Genomic DNA, 20,898 nt, shown 5'->3' with positions numbered 1-20,898 from the left:
TACAAAGGGAACAGCTGCTGTGTGAGGAGACGAGAGCGCGGGAAGCTTAGGAGATGAAGAACCACCTCTGGAACCCAGCACGGCCTTGTAACGTAGCAGCAGTAAATGTGCGGGGATTCATGCCATGTGCATTCAGAAACAAGTGGCTATTTTACACAGCTAGCCAAATCCAAATCTTTGTTGAAAGAAAACAGGTGTTGTGAATAATGGGCTAGAGGGGCTTCAAGGCTAAGATTTGTGTGTAGCATTGGCACTTATCTGTCTGTAGCACAGAAGATACATTTTCCATGATCTTAGGGGAAAAAAACCTGTAAAGCTCAACTCTAGGTCAAAGTCAAGTCTACAAAAGGAACCTTGATTTTTCAGGCAGATTTGTGGAGGAAAGTTACAGGAATGTAGTCTCAGAAGTCAGCCCTGAGGACGTCAGTTCGGTCGTAGGGGATGTTGGATGCCCCTTTGGATGTATGGCTGAGCAATAGTAGGCAGCAGACCAGTTTTGTCAACTGCAACATAGGAATAGTAGTCAATCAGTTTTAACTCATAATATCAGAGTAGTCTCCTACTGGCTTTTCTTTCTGAGGAGCCTGGACATTCAGGTCTGGGCATGACCCAACACATTCTTTCTCTTAAGTATCATAGAGTATCTGCTCTCCGGTATGTGGCTTTTTTATCTCTGGGCATAGAGAAGAAAAACAAACAAATGGTCTAAGCATCTAGCCTTCTCTCTCATCAGTATCTTCTAGTCCCACAACGGAGCTCTTCCTTAGCAGTTTTGGTGGTTTCTCCCACAGCAGGCATCCCATTTACTATTTGGTTATTGATGGGGCATCTGAGTATTTCAGAGTTTGTGAGAACCCTTTCCAGTCTTCATTTGTGGAGGGGAAGAATGCAAGGTGTGGCGAAAACCAGTAGCTTTCACGTCACTGATCTCCTCTCTAGGCTACCACCATAAGAGGCATGTGTTTCTTGTTTTTGACGAAACCATGTTGTAATTCTCACATTGAAACTTGGACTTCCTGCCAAGCACCTTCACTGTACTGGTGACCTCTCTAGTAGAGGGCACCTGATACTTGACACGTTGAATTGATGGGATTAGTACTGACAACAGAGATCTCTCCTTTACTCTCCTCTGTTATAAAATAAAAGGGTCAAACACTCATTATATGTATAGATGGCACTAGTTCATACTCATAATCTAACAATTATTTTGGCAAAGCAAATACATAGCCCACGTCCCAGCCTTCCCTTCATGGGTCTCTGCAGTTGGTCTAGGGCAGCTAAAACTCTTATTCCTAGAAAATCCTGCAGGGGGAGTTCCAGGTCAGGGAGTAGAGCTTTAGCTTTTGTGGAGTCCGCCTTCACCACCTTTGGTATTCCTTGGACTGTGACTTACCTATTGCACCTGATCTTTGTTACCACTAGAAAGGGAGTGGTGTCATCTGGTGCTCATTGTGGGCGCTTTACAGTTAAGATTTTTACAGACCTTCGAAAGAGCAAAGTGAATCTATTTGGAAGCAGACTTTATGTATTCTAATGCACATTCAGCTAGATTTACCCCTGATAGTGCTCTTCCTTCCACTATGAATTTGTTGTTTCTATGTAGGAGTTTAGCATTGTATTTTTTTTTTTAGTCAAATCCTGTGAGGAACATTCTCAGGAGAATTAGGACAGCAATATGTTTAGAAAGTGCTTCCCACCTCCAGATGTCCCTAAGCATGCTGTGCTGATTACCCAAAAAAGGGGGCCAATTCAAATCAAAAACACTTTAGGGAGCTCCCAGAAGATTAACTAGCCTGATTTAAGATCATCCATTTAGACTCTAGGAAAATGTATTAGGGCCACAGATGGAGATCCTGGGGATGAGGTGGAAAGAGACAAAGGAAATTTAGTAAAACCTTCCAAAGATCCTCTTTCTTAAAAAGGATACCATAATCCCTGCTCCATGCCTAATTTGTCTCTCAATGTTGAAAATACACAAATAATTCTTGGATTTATTTGAGCAATCCAGAGGCTAGAAACATTACTCATTTTGCATTTAATGAAGGGTCAAAGTTCTATCTTGATCGCAGTAATAAACTTCTTACAATATTCACCTGGAAATGGACTTGGTACACATAGTATGTTCAGTACTTTTACGTCACCATGATGCCACGTCTATCATGTAAGCCCAGAAGCTTTTCAAAACTGGATACAGAAAAACTGGACCTCTGTACAATAATTCTTGAGAGAAATTCCCACTGTAAATCCAAGCAAGTCATTTGGACTCTTTGTCCTGAATACAAATGATTATTGTGAAAGTAACAGGAATTAGCAGTTAAGTATTAGCACAGACCAAGATATGGCATCAGAAAACCTGTTATGCTATAGCCTAAGTTGAGCCTCAAAAGTTGGCATATATGATAATTAGTCACTGCTTGGTGATATAAACTGAATCTGAATCTGATTTTCCTTGTAAAACCATGTAATCAGTCTTCCCCTGTGAGTTTCACGTGGTTTTGACTCATGTTGGTGTCTTACCAAAGTAGGTGGTGTTAGGCATTTGTTAGGCCTGGATGCTCAACTGCTGTCAGTGTAAATACTGTTTCTTCTAGAAGAAAAGGAATTTTATATTTTAGAAGATTTGCTGTTATGAAACCACATCCATTTCAAGGTGGACATTCCACAGATTTATATAACCTTGTACATACAGTAGTCATGCTTCCTTCTTTAATCTACATAGAGGGCAGTATAATATGAAGAGGATTCATAGCTTTCTGAGTTATTTTTCTTCTGCTCACAGCAAGTGTGATAAACTAGCTGGATTACGTATTTCCATTAATTGCACTATAGTATATTAATAATTAATATGAATTAAAAGTTATGCACAAGTTTAATCAGAGCAGTAAGCTCTAATTCTTCTAATTAGACCAGGCAGTGTGTGTACACACATGTGTAAGCATGTATGTGCATGCACACACACAGAGCTACATACATGTATGCATCTGCATAAACACTTCAAAAGATGTGAACAACAGAAAGAACTCCATGGGGAATATTTCTCCAAAAGTATCATATAAATACTACATAACATTATGATATTAAAAATCATAATCCATAAAAATAAAAATTGAGGGTTGGAGAGATGGTTCAGCGGTTAAGATCACTAGCGGCTCTCCAGAAGGCCCAAATTCAATTGCCAGCAACCACATGGTGGCTCACAACCATCTATAATGCTATCTGATGCCCTCTTCTGGCCTGCAGGCAGACATTCAGACAGAGCATTCATACCTAAGAAAATACATAAAAAAATTTAAGACAAAAATTGGTAAAATAATCCTCATAAAAATATAAAGCATTTCTACTTCCTGTGAATGGCTGTTAAAAGAATGAACATATGAATTGCAGATTAGGAGAAAATATCTTCAAATTACTTATCCAACAGAGGACTTGTTTCTAAAGTCTATAAAGAACTCTAAAGGGGCTGGAGAGATGGCTCAGAGGTTAAGAGCATTGCCTGCTCTTCCTAAGGTCCTGAATTCAATTCCCAGCAACCACATGGTGGCTCACAACCATCTGTAATGAGGTCTGGTGCCCTCTTCTGGCCTTCAGGCATACACACAGACAGCATATTGTATACATAATAAATAAATATTTTTTTTAAAAAAAAGAACTCTAAAATTTCAGCAATGAAAAAGGAAATTTTCCAATGAGAAAGTAGAAAAAAGACAGACACCTCTGTACAGACTTCATCTAAGAGGATATATAGATAACAAATAAAACAAAAGAATTGTGGGCCATCATTAACAATTAGTATAATGCAAACTAAGACTATAGTAAAATACCACTACATACTTAGTAGAATATCAAAAAATAAAACATAGTGGCATTATTGCTCGCTGAGAAGTATATATAGAAGCTACATTTCACACATATGGCTGGAGAAAGTTTAGGCTAATACAGCTACTCTGAAAAATAATTTGATAAATTATTTTTAAAATTTCAAACTGTGTGACCCAGAAGCTACACCATTGGACACATCCTCCGAAAAGTTAAGAATTTATTTTCATGCATAAATGTGTGTTCAAATGTCCATAGGGACTTTATTTATAATAACCAAATACTAGAAACTGACCAAATGTCATTCAGTGAGTGAACAGTTACACAAATTGTGATGAATCTGTGCAATAGAATACTCTGAACAACATAATGACTTTAATGAGCCCAAGTGTAAAAGCCAGTTTCCAGAGGATGTATACTGATTGATTCAATTCCTATAAGAATAGGGAACCAAGTTGTAGAGATGTTGGTAGTCACTGCATAGGGACTAGATGGGGGAGAAAGAATGAGAATGGCTATAAGCACACAGTTTAAGGGAGTCTTGTAGTGATGTGATTCAGTATCTTGATGTGGTAACAGTTAGCCACTACATACATGGTTATTTTTTTTTTCAAGACAAGGTTTCTCTGTCTAACAGTCCTAACTGTCCTGGAACTAGTTCTGTTGACTAGGCTGGTGTTGTAAGAAGGCCGCTACTTAGTTCCCAGCTGTTTAGCCCTGAAATAATCACACAGAAACTATATTATATAAAACACTGCTTGGCCCATTAGCTCTAGCTTCTTATTTGCTAACTCTTATAACTTGATTTAATCCATTTCTAGTAATCTGTGTATCACCATGTGGCTGTGGCTTACTGGCTAAAGTTCTGTCCCGCTCCAGTGGGGCTTCTCTTTAATTCCTCCTCCTTTCTCCCAGCATTCCATTTAGTTTTTCCCACCTAGCTCTGTTTCCCTATAGCTCTGCTATAGGCCCAAAGCAGTTCCTTTATTCATTAATGTTAATCACAGCATATAGAGGGAAAACCCACATCGGGCTGGTCTCAAACTCACAGAGATCTGCTTGTCTCCACCTCCCAGTGCTGGGATTAAAGGAAAGCGCCACCACTGCCCAGCTCACATGGTTAAATTTTATAGAACCACACACACACAAACACATGCACTATTCATGTAACTGGTAAAATCTGAATAAGTTGGTGGACTGTATGTATTAATGCCAATATTCTGCTTTTGTTATTGTATTGTAATTATACAAGATATCTGGGGGAACTGGGTGAAGGACACCTGGGATTTCCCTGCATACTTATTATTTGTGAGTCCATAAACATTTCATTTCAAACTCAACAGTAACTTTTCTGAATGATGTGTGTTTTGCTTTGTATATAAAAATGAATTCCTAGCCAGGTGGTGGTGGCGCACGCCTTTAATTCCAGCACTTGGGAGGCAGAGGCAGGCAGATCTCGGTGTGTTCGAGACCAGCCTGGTCTACAAGAGCTAGTTCCAGGACAGGCTCCGAAACCACAGAGAAACCCTGTCTCGAAAAACCAAAAAAAAAAAGAATTCCTATTTAGTCATATCAGGCAGTTTTGTCCTTAAAACTGTAAGTATATAGTAGTATATGAATAAAAATTAGTAGAGCCCATGACATAAAGATTTTTAATTCTCACATGCAGAGGTATCAAAGAGAGAATATATGTGCTCCTGGATTGGATTTGGAGTTTCTTGTGGGTAGAATCATTGATATGTTGTGGGAAATAGACGCTAAAAAGTGGCCTCCAGTGATTTTTTTTTATCTCGTAGTATTTTCTCCTTTGTATAATCCCTTCAACTTCAGGGTAATCTGAGTCAGTGAGTCTATTTTCTATTCAACACAACATGGAATATCACTTCAATGATAATGTTGCTAGCAAGTAAGCTAGGCAGACTCTTTCCACTTAATTAGCTTTATAGATAAACAACCAATGAGATAAGTCATGTTGGGGAAGCTGTATAGCAAGAAACTGTGGCTAACTTATAGACTGTGAGCAGGACTTCTAGCATGTAACTGAAGTCTTGTGCTGAAAACTACAAGAAACTGAATTCTCCCAACAACTTGAGAGAGCTTGGAAGTAGGCAGTCCGGCAGCCCCATCACTGATGAGACAGACCTCCGTCTTGTCAGGCATTTAGTCCACAGAATGATGAGCACCTGAAGTAGATGATTCACACAAGCTGGACTTCTAACCTACAGAAACTGGGGGTAACAAGGTAACAAATTGAAGTTATGGCTACATTGGCAGTAACATGTTACTCAGCGATGGAAACCTGTACATCAGTCCTCCGTAGAGCCCTACCTAGATCAGAGGCCATAATCCACACAGACCTGCTAGAACCCATCTCATCAGTTTGAGAAAGAAGAAAAGTCAAAAGGAATAACTCAACACTTTTTTGGTGATCATATATCCTGACATAATGCCTTTTCTTTTTCCATAGACATGACTGAGACCAGAGTTAAACTGTAATGGAGCAATAGGACTGTTTGTTCAAGATTTTGTGGTAATTGGTTCACAATTGTGCCATGACTAGTGATAATACATTTATACTTAACCTGTAAAATGTCTTGCACATTCATTGAAATATAGTTATGTAAGATCAAGTGACTTCATATTCAATTAAGAAAATTGTCTTTCTGGGTCTGGGTTACCTCACTTAATATGATGTTTTCTAGATTCATCCATTTGCCTGCAAATTTCAGGATGTCATTATTTTTTCTGCTGTGTAGTACTCCATTGTGTAAATGTACCACATTTTCCTTATCCATTCTTTGGTCGAGGGACATTTAGGTTGTTTCCCAGTTTTGCCTATGACAAACAATGCTGCTATAAACATAGTTGAGCACATGTCCTTGTGGCATAATTGAACACCCTTTGGGTATATACACAAAAGTGGTATTACTGGGTCTTGAGATAGGTTGTTTCCTAATTTTCTGAGAAATAACCATACTGATATCCAAAGAGGCTGTATCAGCTTACACGCCCACCAGCAATGCAGAAGTGTTCCCTTTACACTACAAACTCTCCAGCATAAGTTGTCTTCAGTGTTTTTGATCTTGGGCATTCTCTCAGGTGTAAGATGGAATCTCAGAGTTATTTTGATTTACATTTCTCTGATGCCTAAGGATGTTGAGCATTTCCTTGTGTCTTTCGGCCATTTTAGATTCTTCTGTTGAGAGTTCTATGTTTAAGTCTACACCCCATATTTTTTTTATTGGATTAATTGGGTTATTTTTTTGATGACCAATTTCTTGAGTTCTTTGTATATTTTGGAGATCAGCCCTCTGTTTGGTGTGGGTTGGTGAAGATCTTTTCCCATTCTGTATGCTGCTGTTTTGTCTTGACTGTGTCCTTTGCTTTACAGAAATTTCTCAGTTTCAGGAGGTCCAATTTATTAATTGTTTCTTTCAGTATCTGTGTTGCTGGGGTTATAATTAGGAAGTGCTCTCCTGTGCCAGTGCATTCAATTTTATGTTCCACTTTCTCCTCTATGAGGTTCAGTCATACTATTCTCTTGTAGCTTCCCAAACTATCTACCCTCTCACCTGCAAATTGATCATCAGTTTTCAGAAGAGAGGCATTGGCTGCAGCATGGAATGTCAAGAAATTCATGTAGGCTTTAGACTCAGGCAGGCTTGAGTTCAAACTCTTCACTCTTTGGAACAGTGTATGATCTTGCCGAAGTGAGTCCACTGTGCTATGAGTCCCATGCCCTGCCTGTAATAGAAGAGGGATAACATTGCCTTTCTGTGTTCTGTTAGCACTAATGAATACAGAGTACCTAGCAAGATATTTCAGAAAATATGCAGATGTCAGACGCAGTTAGAATAGTACTTTTATTGACATGAATAAAGAGATAAAAGTGACAGTAAGGGCACAGCTGAGTATCTGTGTTTCTCCATACATTAGGGTTTTTTTTTTCTGTGCACATTGTCATTAGTGAGTTTGTTTTAAACTGGACCCTCCCTTGCCCCCTCCATTTCTTAAACCCTGTTCCCAATTAAAGTCCCCCCCTCTCTACCAGATCAAAATTGCCAACTGTTTATTTTGTGTGTGCACAAGATTCAATTCTTCAGATTGCAGCTGATAACAGCCCTCTTCCCATTTTCAGTGGCTGCTGCTTTGTCCCAGAGAGCTGCACACATTGATCAGGGTATAATGCAAGCACCAACCAAACGATGGTGTAGAGATTGTTACAGGACAGTGGGAACCCTATGCATCACTGGGAAGGGAATGAACATCTCTTGTCATCTACAAGTCTGTGCGTGTTTGCTGACATCCCCAGCTAAGCCTCCCATGGAATAGAAATTTCCTATTATTGTTTCTTTGCTTTGCTTCTTCCCCTCTTTCCAGCTCTCTTAGTGATCTAGTTCTACTGGTTCTCGCTCCCCTGTCCTCTTTCCTTCCTTAGTAGTTTATTTGTACCTTTTTGGTCACCATTTTTTTTGGATAAGCTCTCATGAGTTAAATAGCACAAAATTCAGACGGCAGTCAGCCTTGCTTTAAGGCCTTAGCAGTGTGGATCTGATCACTGTAGCCAGTGACTATTTAGGAACAGCCTTAGTCTCTTAAATACAGCCTGACTAGAGAGCAGTGGGGATGATTTCACAAGGTGTTTGCCCACAGGGAGACATTTTGAGTAAGTTGCAGATCTAGACAGGGTTTCAGAAGCTGTGAAAGGGGGAGCAGCGAGCCTTAGGGTCAAGCCTCAGAAGCCGCTGTGAGAAGTGGCTCCTGGGAGGGGGATTCAGCAGGAAGACAAGCACGCCAATATGTTTCAGTAAGAGCCTTCTGGGATGGTTTTGTGCATCAGTTGCATGACCAAGTTATTTTGAAAATGTTATGAGAAGTCATTCAAATCACACAAATATTTCCCTTCGGGTCCAGCATGGCATTATGTTTATTAACCAGAGGATGTCTGCCGGTGGCCCATTGGATTGCCCCCTACTTCTGACCAGCAGTGAAGTCATAGGATCCTATTACAGAGTGGCAAGAAAGTAGAAATCAGCTTCTGATTCCTTTCTGATTGCTTGTTAAAATAGGTAAAAAGAAAGCGCACAAAAATCTGGAGATGAAGTAAAAATGAGACTTGTACCATTTTATCGAATGACCCTATGTACATCACTTCTATGAGTCATGTTTATCCAAAAACAAAAGTCAATAGTATTTCTTGCCTTGCTTATCCCCTAAAGTTGACTTCAGAATCAAATAAGGGTCCTCAAGATCAGCCTACAAAATGTTATGAAAGTTAAATAATGATTACTTAATTACTTTAGCTTTTAATATTAAAATCAAAGGCAACACAAAGCCAACAAGTTTTGATTTATACCAACAATCCTTCTATCAATTGACTTCAAGTATGGTATTGAGATATTTTTGTTGTCGTTGTTCCCTTGAGGAAGTAACTAGTCATTCACAAGGAGTTTTAGCTTTCCCACTTATTAATCCTGTAGAAAAAGTACTTAATCTTTCCAAGACTCAGTGTTTCCATCTATAAAGTAGGATTACCATAACATCTACCTTTTAGAATTGTTTTCGGAGTTAAAAGATAACTCATACAATATTATTAGCAAAAGCTTTCTCCATAGTGAGGGCTCAGCAAAAATTAGCAGTTCTTATTATTGCTCTGTTGTTGTTACTCCAAGAGGCTTGAGAGAGACAGCTTCTTTTTCTAGAGATTTTTGCTTTTGTTACCTAGTCAGTAATCTATCTGGAACCAAGGCCCATAACACGTCAACAACCATTGCCCTTCCCCCTTTCCTCCCCAGGTTTAGTGGTCTGTAGAACTGCTAAACTGTCTGTAAGGCAAATTTGTAAAGATAACAAGACTATCCACAGCTTCAGGGATTGAGCAGAGGATACTTTCATGTATGTATTTCCATGCACCACACCCCAACGCAGTCCTACCCATGAATTGCCCTTAAATTTTACTCTATTCTCTCCCAAACTGATGAGGTGGAGCAAAGTATCTCCCTCATGACTCAGTCTCTCTTGCACCCTCTCTCCTTCCCTCCCTTTTCCTCCTCCACCTCCTCCCATTTTAAGCAGTCACACACAAACACTAGTGAGTTTACCAATTTCACCTTTCCTAGACTACCAGTGCCACAAGAAGCAAGTAGACTCAAAGTGGTTTAGCACCCAATTCTGTCCACCCCATTCATAATTATTTTCTGCGCCATTCATTAAGGCTAAGAATATCCTGAAATCCAAATGTCCCCTCTTTATTATCTAATCACTGTATCAAGGACAGCTTGTCAGTTGAGTAGCTGATGGCCAGTTTAGTAATAAGGCAATCTTCCCAAATCAGAAGTTAACATGTACTTCCCAAGAACCTGTGGTTAGGTGATATGACTTACCACCTCCACATTCTGAGAGACATTTAAAGCCATGGTTGTACAAATTGGAGCCCAGCCAGAAAAGAAGTCGAATCGTCAGTGTTCTTCTGTTTGAATGAGTTGTAACTAGATGAAGCACATATTTGCAAAGGTTCTCTTTGGTCTTGGGTTGAGAGCACATCAAAATATCTTTTAAATATTTACTATATCTATTAGAAGCATGAGTCTGTAGATTTAGGAATTCCCAGTTGGTCTAGCATGTTGTTACAAGGTGAAACGTGAAAACAGACGAAGAATTGAGGACTATGGCATTTTAGTTACCTGACCAAAGGACTGTTTCCTTTTTCTTCCTGTTTGTGAAATCATTTGTAGAACCTGATCTTTTTCAAGAAATTTAACTACACTCTTTGCAAGAATTGCTGTTTCATTCTTTTCCCTTCAGTAGAAAAAGAAGTGGGCCGAGGTGATCTTGAAGTTGGGCCTGATACCCATCGTGATTGCTATACTAGACATCTTAGACGGGGGACATGCAAGTAGAGTCAGGCGGATCATGGTTCACACCCAAGCTCTGATACCCTCTCTGACTTAGAACTGCTTGTTGACGTCTTTGAGTCTCCGCTACCCTTCCCCTTCATCAGACGCTTCCTACTTTCACCTTCAATGAAATAATGCCAGCAAAGCCAGGGGAAAAGAGGTGCTTGGTGGCGAGAATCAACTCTTTCTGTGGATGAGAATGGTCAAACTGAAACTTGGGGGAGAAATTCTCTTTTCTTTCCTGCTTCTAATGAGACCATCACACAAGTCTCAGTAGGACCCAGGGGTCTTAGACGACATGGTTGAGATAAAGAGGCCATATGGCTTGCTACTGGCAGCTTACAATTTGAAAAGATTTGGCAGAGTCCTGAGAGGAGAAAAATGATAGAAATTTCATCTTTGAAAGCTGATAATCAGGTGGAAGGGTGAAGGAGAAAGCAGTTAGAAGCAGATATTGCTTTGTCGTCCTGCATTCTGGCCTCTCTGATCTTGGACAAATTGAAGCCAAGGTCCAAAATATTCTGGTATTTTCCTTAGAGACTTTCTCTGACCCTAGAACTCCCTTCTTTTCAGCAAGGAAGCACTATTAGCGCATCAGGGGCTCCTATTAAACTTTCACTTACATTATTACTTTCCCATCTTTCCAGAACAATTATAAACTTTGAGTCTCCTCTCACAGCTTAAAAATGATCTTCCTGTGACTGAAAAAGCATGGGTTAAAACTGGACTCTCTGAACATGGCGAACAATGAGGGCTGATGAGAAGCCAAGGACAATGGCACGGGGTTTTGATCCTACGCAATGTGCTGGCTTTGTGGGAGCCTAGCCAGTTTGGATGTTCACCTTCCTAGATATGGACAGAGGGGGGAGGACCTAGGACTTACCACAGGGCAGGGAACCCTGACTGCTCTTTGGACTGGAGAGGGAGAGGGAGAGGAGTGGGAGGAGGGGGAGAAGGATGGGAGGAGGGGGAGAAGGGTGGGAGGAGGGGGAGGGAAATGGGAGGCTGGGAGGAGGTGGAAACTTGTTTTTTTTTTCTTCCTTTTCTCAATAATAAAAAAAAATGAAAAAAAATGATCTTCCTTCTCCCGCGGGTAGTCTTCACTTCTGTGTATTTCCAGACAAAGCCAATCTTCTCCACAAACGTCCAGGTCTCTAACCCAGTTCTCCCTCTGAGGAACATTCTTAAAGTCAAGCCATTTTTCTGCTGGTCTTCTCTCCTTTGTTCCCATGATTCTCAATGAGTCCCGGAACTCTGCACAGGTTTCAGGAGATTCTGTTAACGGGGAGCAAATGCAATAGCTGTGGTTACATGAAACCCTCATTCACCTTAGAGAAGTTGTTAAAGAGCCCCAACACCTGAAAGAAGATGCCTTAAAGCCCAATCCAGGTTCTCCCATTCAGTTACCATTTGATTTGGATTCATGCAGCCCCTCTTGGGTCCTGATTTTCATCACCTCCAACAGGGTAGGCTTAGCCCGGAAAGTTAAAAGGTAGCTTTGTGGTGAGAGTAGACTTTGAGCTCTGTAGTTCAGTATTCACATCCCTATCCCTCTCAACAAACCCATAGTATTGAGATGGCTTAGCCAAGGGCCCAAGCCACTCTGCAACAAAACAATCATTAACACAACAAGGGCGTGCAGGTCTGGGGGGTTCTGCTGAGCTCTTCATTCTTCCCAGTTGTTGTTAGACCCAAGCCAATTATCAAAAGCCAAGGTACCACTTTCTGGACTTTGTCAACCAGGGCCCGAATTGTTTACCTCTTCCCCACCCCTTAAGTAATTAGTAGTGCTTGCCCTTCTTAGAAAACTCCAGTAATTAAACAAAAAGAAAAGAGGGATGAGCCAGAGATCTGAGGAGACTTACAAGCCACGCTCTCCCTTCACACGGTTCCTGTCACTGGATTCCCTGCTCACGATTTCATTTCTAAGTGTTTCAGCTTTAATATCCCAGTGGACTCATTTTTGTCACCAATCCTTGATATTCGTCTTACTGATGCTCTCATGTCAGGGAATGACACTTCTATGCAGAGAATTGTTTAAGGGTTGTTTAATGGAATAAGATCTGAAACCACTATTCATCAATAGTAAACCATATAAATGACATTCTATTGATACAATGAAATGTTATGCAATTGTAAAAAGAAATGAGGATGCAATGCATATACTGAGCTTGTAAGCCCCCCCCCCCCCAATACATTAAATTTAAAAATCCAAGAAGCATTGTACTCAGAACACTATGAATTACACCAGGAATAAGACTAGATGTGTATCATACATTTGCACATGTTTATAAACTATCTTTTGAGTGATGTGCAAAGGACTAGTTAAAGTTTTTACCTGCTTAGGAAAAGTAAATAAATATAACATCATCCTAGTCTTTTCTATATTTTACTGGCAAAGAATAGAAATCTGGATGATTCTCAACATTTCCTCCTTAGCATCAAATGCAGCAGAAGTAGATTCACTGTAGTCTCCACAGTCCTGGGTAGCAGAAGTAGATTCTCTATAGTCTGTACAGTCCCAGGCAGCAGGAAGGGAAGCCTTGTCAGTACTAGGATGATCAACATGTTTCTGGCTATCCTGAATTTAGGGCTGCAACTCCTAGAAAAACAAAGGCAGTACGTCTCCCTGTTTCTCATCCCTCTGCTATAGCACTGAGCCAGCCATGAACTAAAGATCTCAAAGGTGGTGTGAATAGAGTCTCAGCCTCACAGTTCTCGCAGGGCACAAGTAACGCTGAGTGGCAGCTATATGCTCTGCAGGGTATCCTCATCTAACTGACAAGGAAAATGAGGCTCAGAGAGGTTAAGTGATTTGCCCAAGGTCACACAGCTAGTAAGTGCTGGAGCCAGTCTGTCTGACTCCTGCCCCGTCAACAAGACCCTGGGGAATGTAAAGCTTTCAGAGAAACACTGGATCTGGCCTTTCTTAAAGCCCTAAAGCACCCAGAGTTGCATTTTAACTAAATCAAACACTGTGGCTCTGAATCAACTTTGGCAGGGCCATGTTGAGAAACGGATTCCTTCCCATTACCCCCACCCCCAAAACAAAGAGAATAGACGTTAGACCGAAGGAGACAAAAAGATAGCCTCTGAAGCGGACTCCTAGTGAGAGTCCGGCTCTATCAACTCCAGCCAGCCTGCTTCCCAAGAGCAAGGCGAGCAAACAGAAGAGTAGCTAGCTACCAACAGGTACTGCTGCGTGGCGTGATGGATGTTTGGCTACTGTTTGATTGGGCGGGTGGGCAATTCAATTTGGCTATGCAATAGGGGCTCATTTTATGAGGAAAGGGTAAATAGTTCCCCCAGAGCCTTACAAGCCAGAGCTGAAGAGACTGAGCAGCTAGCAGAAGCTTTGGGGACTTGGGAGGAAGATAAGAAAAGGTCATGGCCACAGCTGTGCTTGCCCTTTCTCAATTAAACATCAGGCAGCAGCTAATTGCCTGTCGGTAATCAGGAGCCCATTGAGGGATTTTAGATGTTTTCTAACTATGGTATTGACAATTCATTTATATGCGCCGAGCCTTTGAGAGTGTGAGGAAGAAAATCTCCCTGGGCCTGGGTGTGGGAGTTTCTAGAAGTAATGGATTTAGGGGTTGGCTTACTAGACAGGAATCCAAAATGAAGTGAAGCTAAGTTTCCCAATACAGGTCCTGCTTACCTAGGCTTCTGAATCCTGCACTCCTGGGATTTGAGTGAAACTTAGTGCATTTGTGGTGACTGAACTGTGGGGCTAGAGATGCATCAGCAACCTAAATAGTCCCCTACCGTGCAGTTCCCTTGAGTTCTCTGGGTTTTCATATTACAGCTGGCCAGAAAGACTAGGAGGCCTGGCTGCTGTGCGCTCAGGTCAAGAAACGTCACGTGGTGGGTGGTGGGCCTTGTCAGTACGTACGAGGACCTCTTTAACCCTAACGTCTGCCTACTGGGTACAACACAGATATTCACAACAGGAATATGACAGATTAGACAAGGAGGATTGTGACTAGGCTCCATTTTATGAAATCAGTGATGTTCCTGTAAATCTGGTCATCGAGAAGATTTTGTTATTTACTGTCCCATCCCTTTGTTCCTTTTGTAAGTACCTTACAGATGTGTTTTTCTGACAACAATTTCAGTCCCAGGATGCTACAATCTCAAAAGGTTTACAAAGCAGAATATTATTTAACGGGAAAACTGCCAACTTATTTGATGATGTTTTAAGAAGAAAAATACCTTGATAAATCATTTAACGTGTGGAAAAAATATTTTCAATAAAAAGTAAAAGTAACAAAGAAACTAAGTTCAAAGATTTTCTTTTCCCATATGACAGAATTAAGCTAGACAGTGTTACATAAATATGAATTCTAATTACTCTTCCAGTCACCCTTGGATTGTTATTTTTTTTTAAAAAAAAAAAGGAAGCAGAACTTTCTTCATGCTCACCATGGAACACTGTGTCTCTAGAATGATAAGGATGGCTAGTTGCCCCTTGCGGGGAAGCTCATTAGCGCAGATCTGCTAATGACTCTTCAGAGCTGTTCACAGAACACAATCTAATTCTCAGCTATCTGTGGTCATGTCTTTTAGGGCAAAGTTTAGTGGGGGTTGGGTGGGGTTCGTGCTCACTCTGTCGTATACGTACTAATTAACCAGGCCTTCCCACTTTTCTTGTCAGAGGGAGACAAAGCAGAGTCCAGCAACCATTTATAATTGCAGGTTGAGAAAAGTAGTGGAGAATGTCGCAGCCTTCAAGTTTGCTGTCTGGCAGTTAACAGACAGCACAGTGCATGGCTGCCTGGAGAGGGCTGTGAGGTTTGTGGTCCGCAAACGGGGAACGGCCGAGAAGCACTGGGGAGTTCTCCTGGGGCCTAGGTAGAGCTCACCCCTGACCACATCTCTCTGAAGGCTAGCTTTGCCTCTCCTCATTTCCTCACGGGCCTTTGGTTCAGTTTAGTAACCCCAAACAGGTAAAGCCATTTTCAATGCATCTATCTCATTGGCTTGTAGAAATCCAATGAAATTTGCTTCTACCTCTTCTATCATCTCGAGGCTGCCTTAAAAATATGCATCAGTTTATTTTAAAGCAATGATTGGGTTACTATGGTAAGCTTCTCTGAAGGGAACAGAGTTTGTGAAGAAAAGGACCGTGGCCACTTTTAGTTCTTAGACATCCGGGTTTGGGTATTCATATATGTTCAACAGCTGACGAGCTAGAGCCTGTATTTAGACAGTCAGTAAGAAATCCTTACTGAGACATTATCTCTACTGTACATAAATTATGTTGACATTATCTGCCTCCAACTTGGTAGCGTGTGTCTTACATGAATGGACTCCTTATCCATGTGCTCTAAACTTACTGTAACTCCTCTGAGTGTTAGCAGCGGCAATTCAGATACTGTGAACTCTTTGCCTGGCAGCTAGCCATAGCTTGCAAACTGTTTTCTTTGCCTTAAAAAGTTTTTTCCATTATCTGCTTACATTGAAAAATTACAAAACTTCATATAATAAACCAGGGCTTGAAATTATAAATAAAGCTTCTATAAAAATTGTGTGCAGATTTGCAATGTTTTAGGTTTTCAGCGAACTAGGTACATTTCAAGGATTGCAGTTGTTGGATCATACTTTGATTTACAAGAAACTGACAATCTGCCTTACGGAGTGCCTGTAGCATTTTACATTCCTAACAAAAAATGAAAGAGTTCTTATTACTGCACATCCTTAGTACTAGTTGATGTTATTGGTCTTTTGAATTTTAGCCATTCTAGTCCATATGTAGTATATGTATAGATAAAATTTAAAGTTATTTTCTTCATGCTTGCTGAATAAGATTACAATATACATCCTAACTTACCAGAATCCATTTCTGATTTCTGATTTATAGTGATATATACTCTATATGACATGGAGAAACTTTACTCCTACATAGACTTTGTAACTCTAATGTCTCCTTAATAGTGGCGTTTGATAGTCTCTCAAGTTGGGGTTGCATGTTGGGTTATTAAGGTGGAGAGATGGCTCACAATTAAGAGTACTTTATCCAGAGGAGCCAAATCCAGTTCCCAGCACTAACATAGGCTCCGGAGTAACCACTGTATTCATGATCATGTGCAAAAGGAAAGGATGTGGTATAAAGATAGATAAAATAGGAATTTGAAAAGGATAATTAAATTTTCTTCTTGCTTATAGTTATATCATAAAATAGCTGGTAAATGCCTGAACTAAATATGAATTCTCTTGAGATATATGGTCAAGTTACAAAGCAAAAAATTCTAGGTTTAATAGCTCATTTTTAAAGAGAAGGTGTCTTTCAGAAGAGAAAGTAGGTGTTTAGATACCTGGTCATCTCAGTTACAGGTCTTTAAAAATAGGGGAAGGGAAAATAGTCAATAGATTTACAGTACCGCGTGTAAATTCCCTCCTGTGGAACAGGCCTCAAGTCGAATCAGAAAGTGGATGGGTTAGCTGTGTAACCTTAATGCCACTACTGCACTAGCAGACACATTCTGCCATGCAGGTCAGTATTCTAGTATGCAGAGTCCTAGTGCTGGATTAGACTGTTGGTGTCTTTTTCTCCCCAGCAGCTTTCATAGCTCCTTGTAACAACATGTAAGCTCAACAGCAGTGAGAAGAAATGTGTATTTCCTGGCCACTTGAGGTTGATTTCTCTATGTCTTGTTTCCAAAGTGAATGATGTCGTTAGCAATAGGGTCTTACCATCCATTTAGGGTGCCTCTGGAGCCTCTTTGGCCGTTAACTTGCAGGACAGTATCCAGTGCCTAGCACCGAGGCTTTCATTTAATAACTTGGGCCTTCTGGGAATAATCATCGTCCACCCATGCAGGTTCCTTCTGCTTAGTCTCCTTCTGTATGGTATATTTGCGATTAACTTGTAAACTAGTGAATTTCTATAAAGTTTCTTCAGATATCCTTAGTTTGGATAGCCCACCGACGGTTGTCTTCTATCACCAATTCCTCTATCCACATTCAAACTTTTTTAAAATAAATATTTATTTATTTATTATGTATACAATATTCTGTCTGTGTATGCCTGCAGGCCAGAAGAGGGCACCAGACCTCATTACAGATGGTTGTGAGCCACCATGTGGTTGCTGGGAATTGAACTCAGGACCTCTGAGCCATCTCTCCAGGCCCCCACATTCAAACTTTTAACCTCAAGAAATCTCCCCTCTCCTTGCTCTCTCTGGCAAGCTCTCTGCACTGAGAAATATACCCTCCCAAGCCCTGTTTACATCAGAATCTCAAATTCAAATGTTTGATGAAGTCACATGCTCTCATCTGAGGACGGCAGTGGCTACATGGTTCCAGCTAAGTGTTGCCATGCAAGAACGTAGGCCTGCTTTTCCAGATGTTCTGCTTAAAAATAAATAAAAAGAAGTAAGTACCTGCATTTCTGGACATTTGTCTTTTAAACATTATCAATTAATTAAAAATGTTTAGGATATACTAGTTAGGCTAAATAAAACAGTTTGGCCACTTAATAGTAAATCCTCATTTTGATGAAGGTGATTGCACAGGAAAAAAAAAAGAAAAGAAAGAAAGAGCCTTGATTTGGTGAATTTAATTGTCTGGCTCTTTGTCCCATAATTTATAGGTTTGGTTCTCTATTAGTGTGAGTACTTCTGCAGTCTTTATGTCGGTTTGTTCTCTATAACATAACCAAGAGTGTCTTCAGTGGTGAAAATGATAAGTAGTCTCTGTATCCGGTAGGATCAGTCTGTTGTGCAATAAGTGGAAAATCATCGGCCAGAGCATGTGCTAAATAAAGAAAGTAATCAGAAGAAGGTCATTGTCTTTTGGAGTCCTTTTCATGCTTGCTCCGTCACCAGTTCATGAATCCCTTGAAGGCCTTGATAAGGAATTTATATTTGCTTCTAAAAATATTAGTAAGCTATTGGAGGCTTGTGATCAGTGAAGAGACACAATCTAACTTAATATGCTAAGAAGAATCCTCAGGAAGAGCTGATTTGAAGGTTCTCTCTAGGGCTACAACCTTGACAGTTAAGGAAAATCTACCTTTCCTGAACTTAGCCGTTTCCACCGCTACTTGTACTTTCTCAGGATTGTCATTTTTGTATTTATACAGGCATGCCTTCTTCTCTCTCCCCTCACCACAAATGGAGATGTTCTTCACTGCTTTTGAGTAATATATCCTAAGAAACTTGAAGGCTATGCCACTGTGAGCGTTTTAGAGAAAAGAAACCAATGCCTTTTCTGGTGGAACTAATTTCCTTGTGTTCTTGCCTGGCCTACAGGCTATTATTCATCAGCTAGGTAGCAGAGATAGAATTTTCCAGATAAGTAATTTTCCCATCTGAGAGAACAAATAAACAATCTCGCAAGTTCATCTAACTTTTCTACTGCTATGTTTGTGTCTTTCAGAAGATCGTGAAGGAAGGACAGCTGCTTAAGAACTGTAACTCCTTCAAGAGATGGAAGCTAAGATATTGTATGATTCAAGGACAGAAGCTCCTCTTTGCACATCACCCTTCGGTAATTTTTGAATCCTTTCATCTGCATTAGTGGCTGGGTGCCAAGGAATGTGTGAGTGCGGAGAAGGTCATCAATAAAGGAGAAGTTGAAAGCATCTATTCTTCCTGTAACTAATCCCTTTGGACCAAATGAGTGGTGTATTTTTATCTTTCCCCGTTCCTATGTCTCTTCATTTTCGTGGATTCCCCAGTTATTTTCTGTTTTGCTTTGTTTTTGTTTTTGTTTTTTCGAGGCAGGGTTTCTCTGTGGTTTTGGAGTCTATCCTGGAACTCACTCTGTAGACCAGGCTGGCCTCGAACTCACAGAGATCTGCCTGCCTCTGCCTCCCCAGTGCTGGGATTAAAGGCATGTGCCACCACCGCCCGGCCCTGGTTAGTTTCTGTATGCAGAGTGGCCTACAAAATTTGTGGGGCCCAGTGCAAAATGAAAATGCAGAACCCTTTACTCAAAAACCAGGAAAAATATCATTAATGGTACGAACACAAAATGTTTCATATTTATACTAAAATATAAAGCATTGGCTTATGGTGTTTTATTTTGGGATTTAATGTTATTCTAGAAGATAATTTGTATAAATCTTGCCATTTAATTTTCTTTTGCACCATTCCAGTTTTTAAATGTAAACATAAGAGCATTTAACTTATAAAAAGAACCACCATCGTTATATAATTTGTGTTAGTAGCTCTTACATGCATGTATATTTTGTTTCCAGCAGTATACAAAACTAGCTCTTTCTTTTTTATTTTTTTATATGTTCACATTCTGCCAACATTTTCTGAGTAAATGGAAAAGGCACAGTGGTTTGCCCCAGCTTTCCTAGTCCTTCAGTGCCATCCTTTTCAGCATTAATGGTTGCATAATACAAGGACAGGCAAGGAATAAGAATGAATAGAATAGGGCTCCCCAGTTGTTTGTTTCTTAAAAAAAAAAAAAAAAACTGCGTTTGATTCATGTTTGTAGCAAGTCGTGGCTCCAATAGAACGTGTAGACTGGCAATACCCACAGCTGCTCAGTCATAGACACAGCATACTTTGTACTTGCCTTACCACCATGATGGGATTCACTGGAATTCTAAGTGCAGACATATGATAATACAATTAGAATGACAAAACGGGAGTGAACGTGCAGGTGACATAGGCTTCCCGTATTCATGTCACCGCCCATGGTCTTATTGGGCTTTATTTACAAAACACAAACCCCAAACTCAAACGATCAGGTATTTAAAGGTGGCGATAGCAAAGCTTTAGACCAAATCCTAGGCTGTTCTGAGCATGGAGTCTTAAATGCCATCACAGGTTACATAGTGATCAACTACCCTTGTCTGTATTGACGGTACTGATGCTCTGCTGCTAGCTGAGCAGTCTCTACCGCATCCGATCTACCAGGAGACACAGGCTCCAGACTGGCTATGACAAGGACATAGTCAAAGGCTGCCACCCAATAAATTAGGGCTTGATAATATTTATACTGCAAATTGCCCAGGCAGGGTCTATTTTGTTATCTTATCCAGCACTAAGTTTATATTTGGGCAAGTCTGCTGAGCAGCCCAAGCCTTGCTCCAAGTCTACCGAGAAGTTTTTGGGAAGTTGTGTTTCTATTTCATTTGTTTTATACTTGCCACCTGCCCTGTCTACAGAAACCATGTGCCTATATAAATCTTAGCCCTCTAGACAAACAAATGGTTCGATCGTAA

The 20,898-nt window shown here is 40.4% G+C and overlaps 1 protein-coding gene across 1 annotated transcript in view; it reads left to right on the top strand.

Moving 5' to 3' along the window:
• Dgkk (diacylglycerol kinase kappa) overlaps positions 1-20,898 on the top strand; it is a 156,299-nt gene that overhangs the window by 63,954 nt on the left and 71,447 nt on the right. The window contains exon 2 of the mRNA XM_041646161.1: positions 19,095-19,205. Within this exon, the coding sequence (XP_041502095.1) occupies positions 19,095-19,205 (111 nt within the window). The remainder of the gene's footprint in view (positions 1-19,094; positions 19,206-20,898) is intronic.

Source organism: Microtus oregoni, unplaced genomic scaffold (assembly GCF_018167655.1).
Source record: "Microtus oregoni isolate MIOR12 unplaced genomic scaffold, Mior012 000121F_001, whole genome shotgun sequence".
Taxonomy (NCBI): Eukaryota; Metazoa; Chordata; class Mammalia; order Rodentia; family Cricetidae; genus Microtus; species Microtus oregoni.
This window is presented reverse-complemented; position numbering and strand designations above follow the sequence as displayed.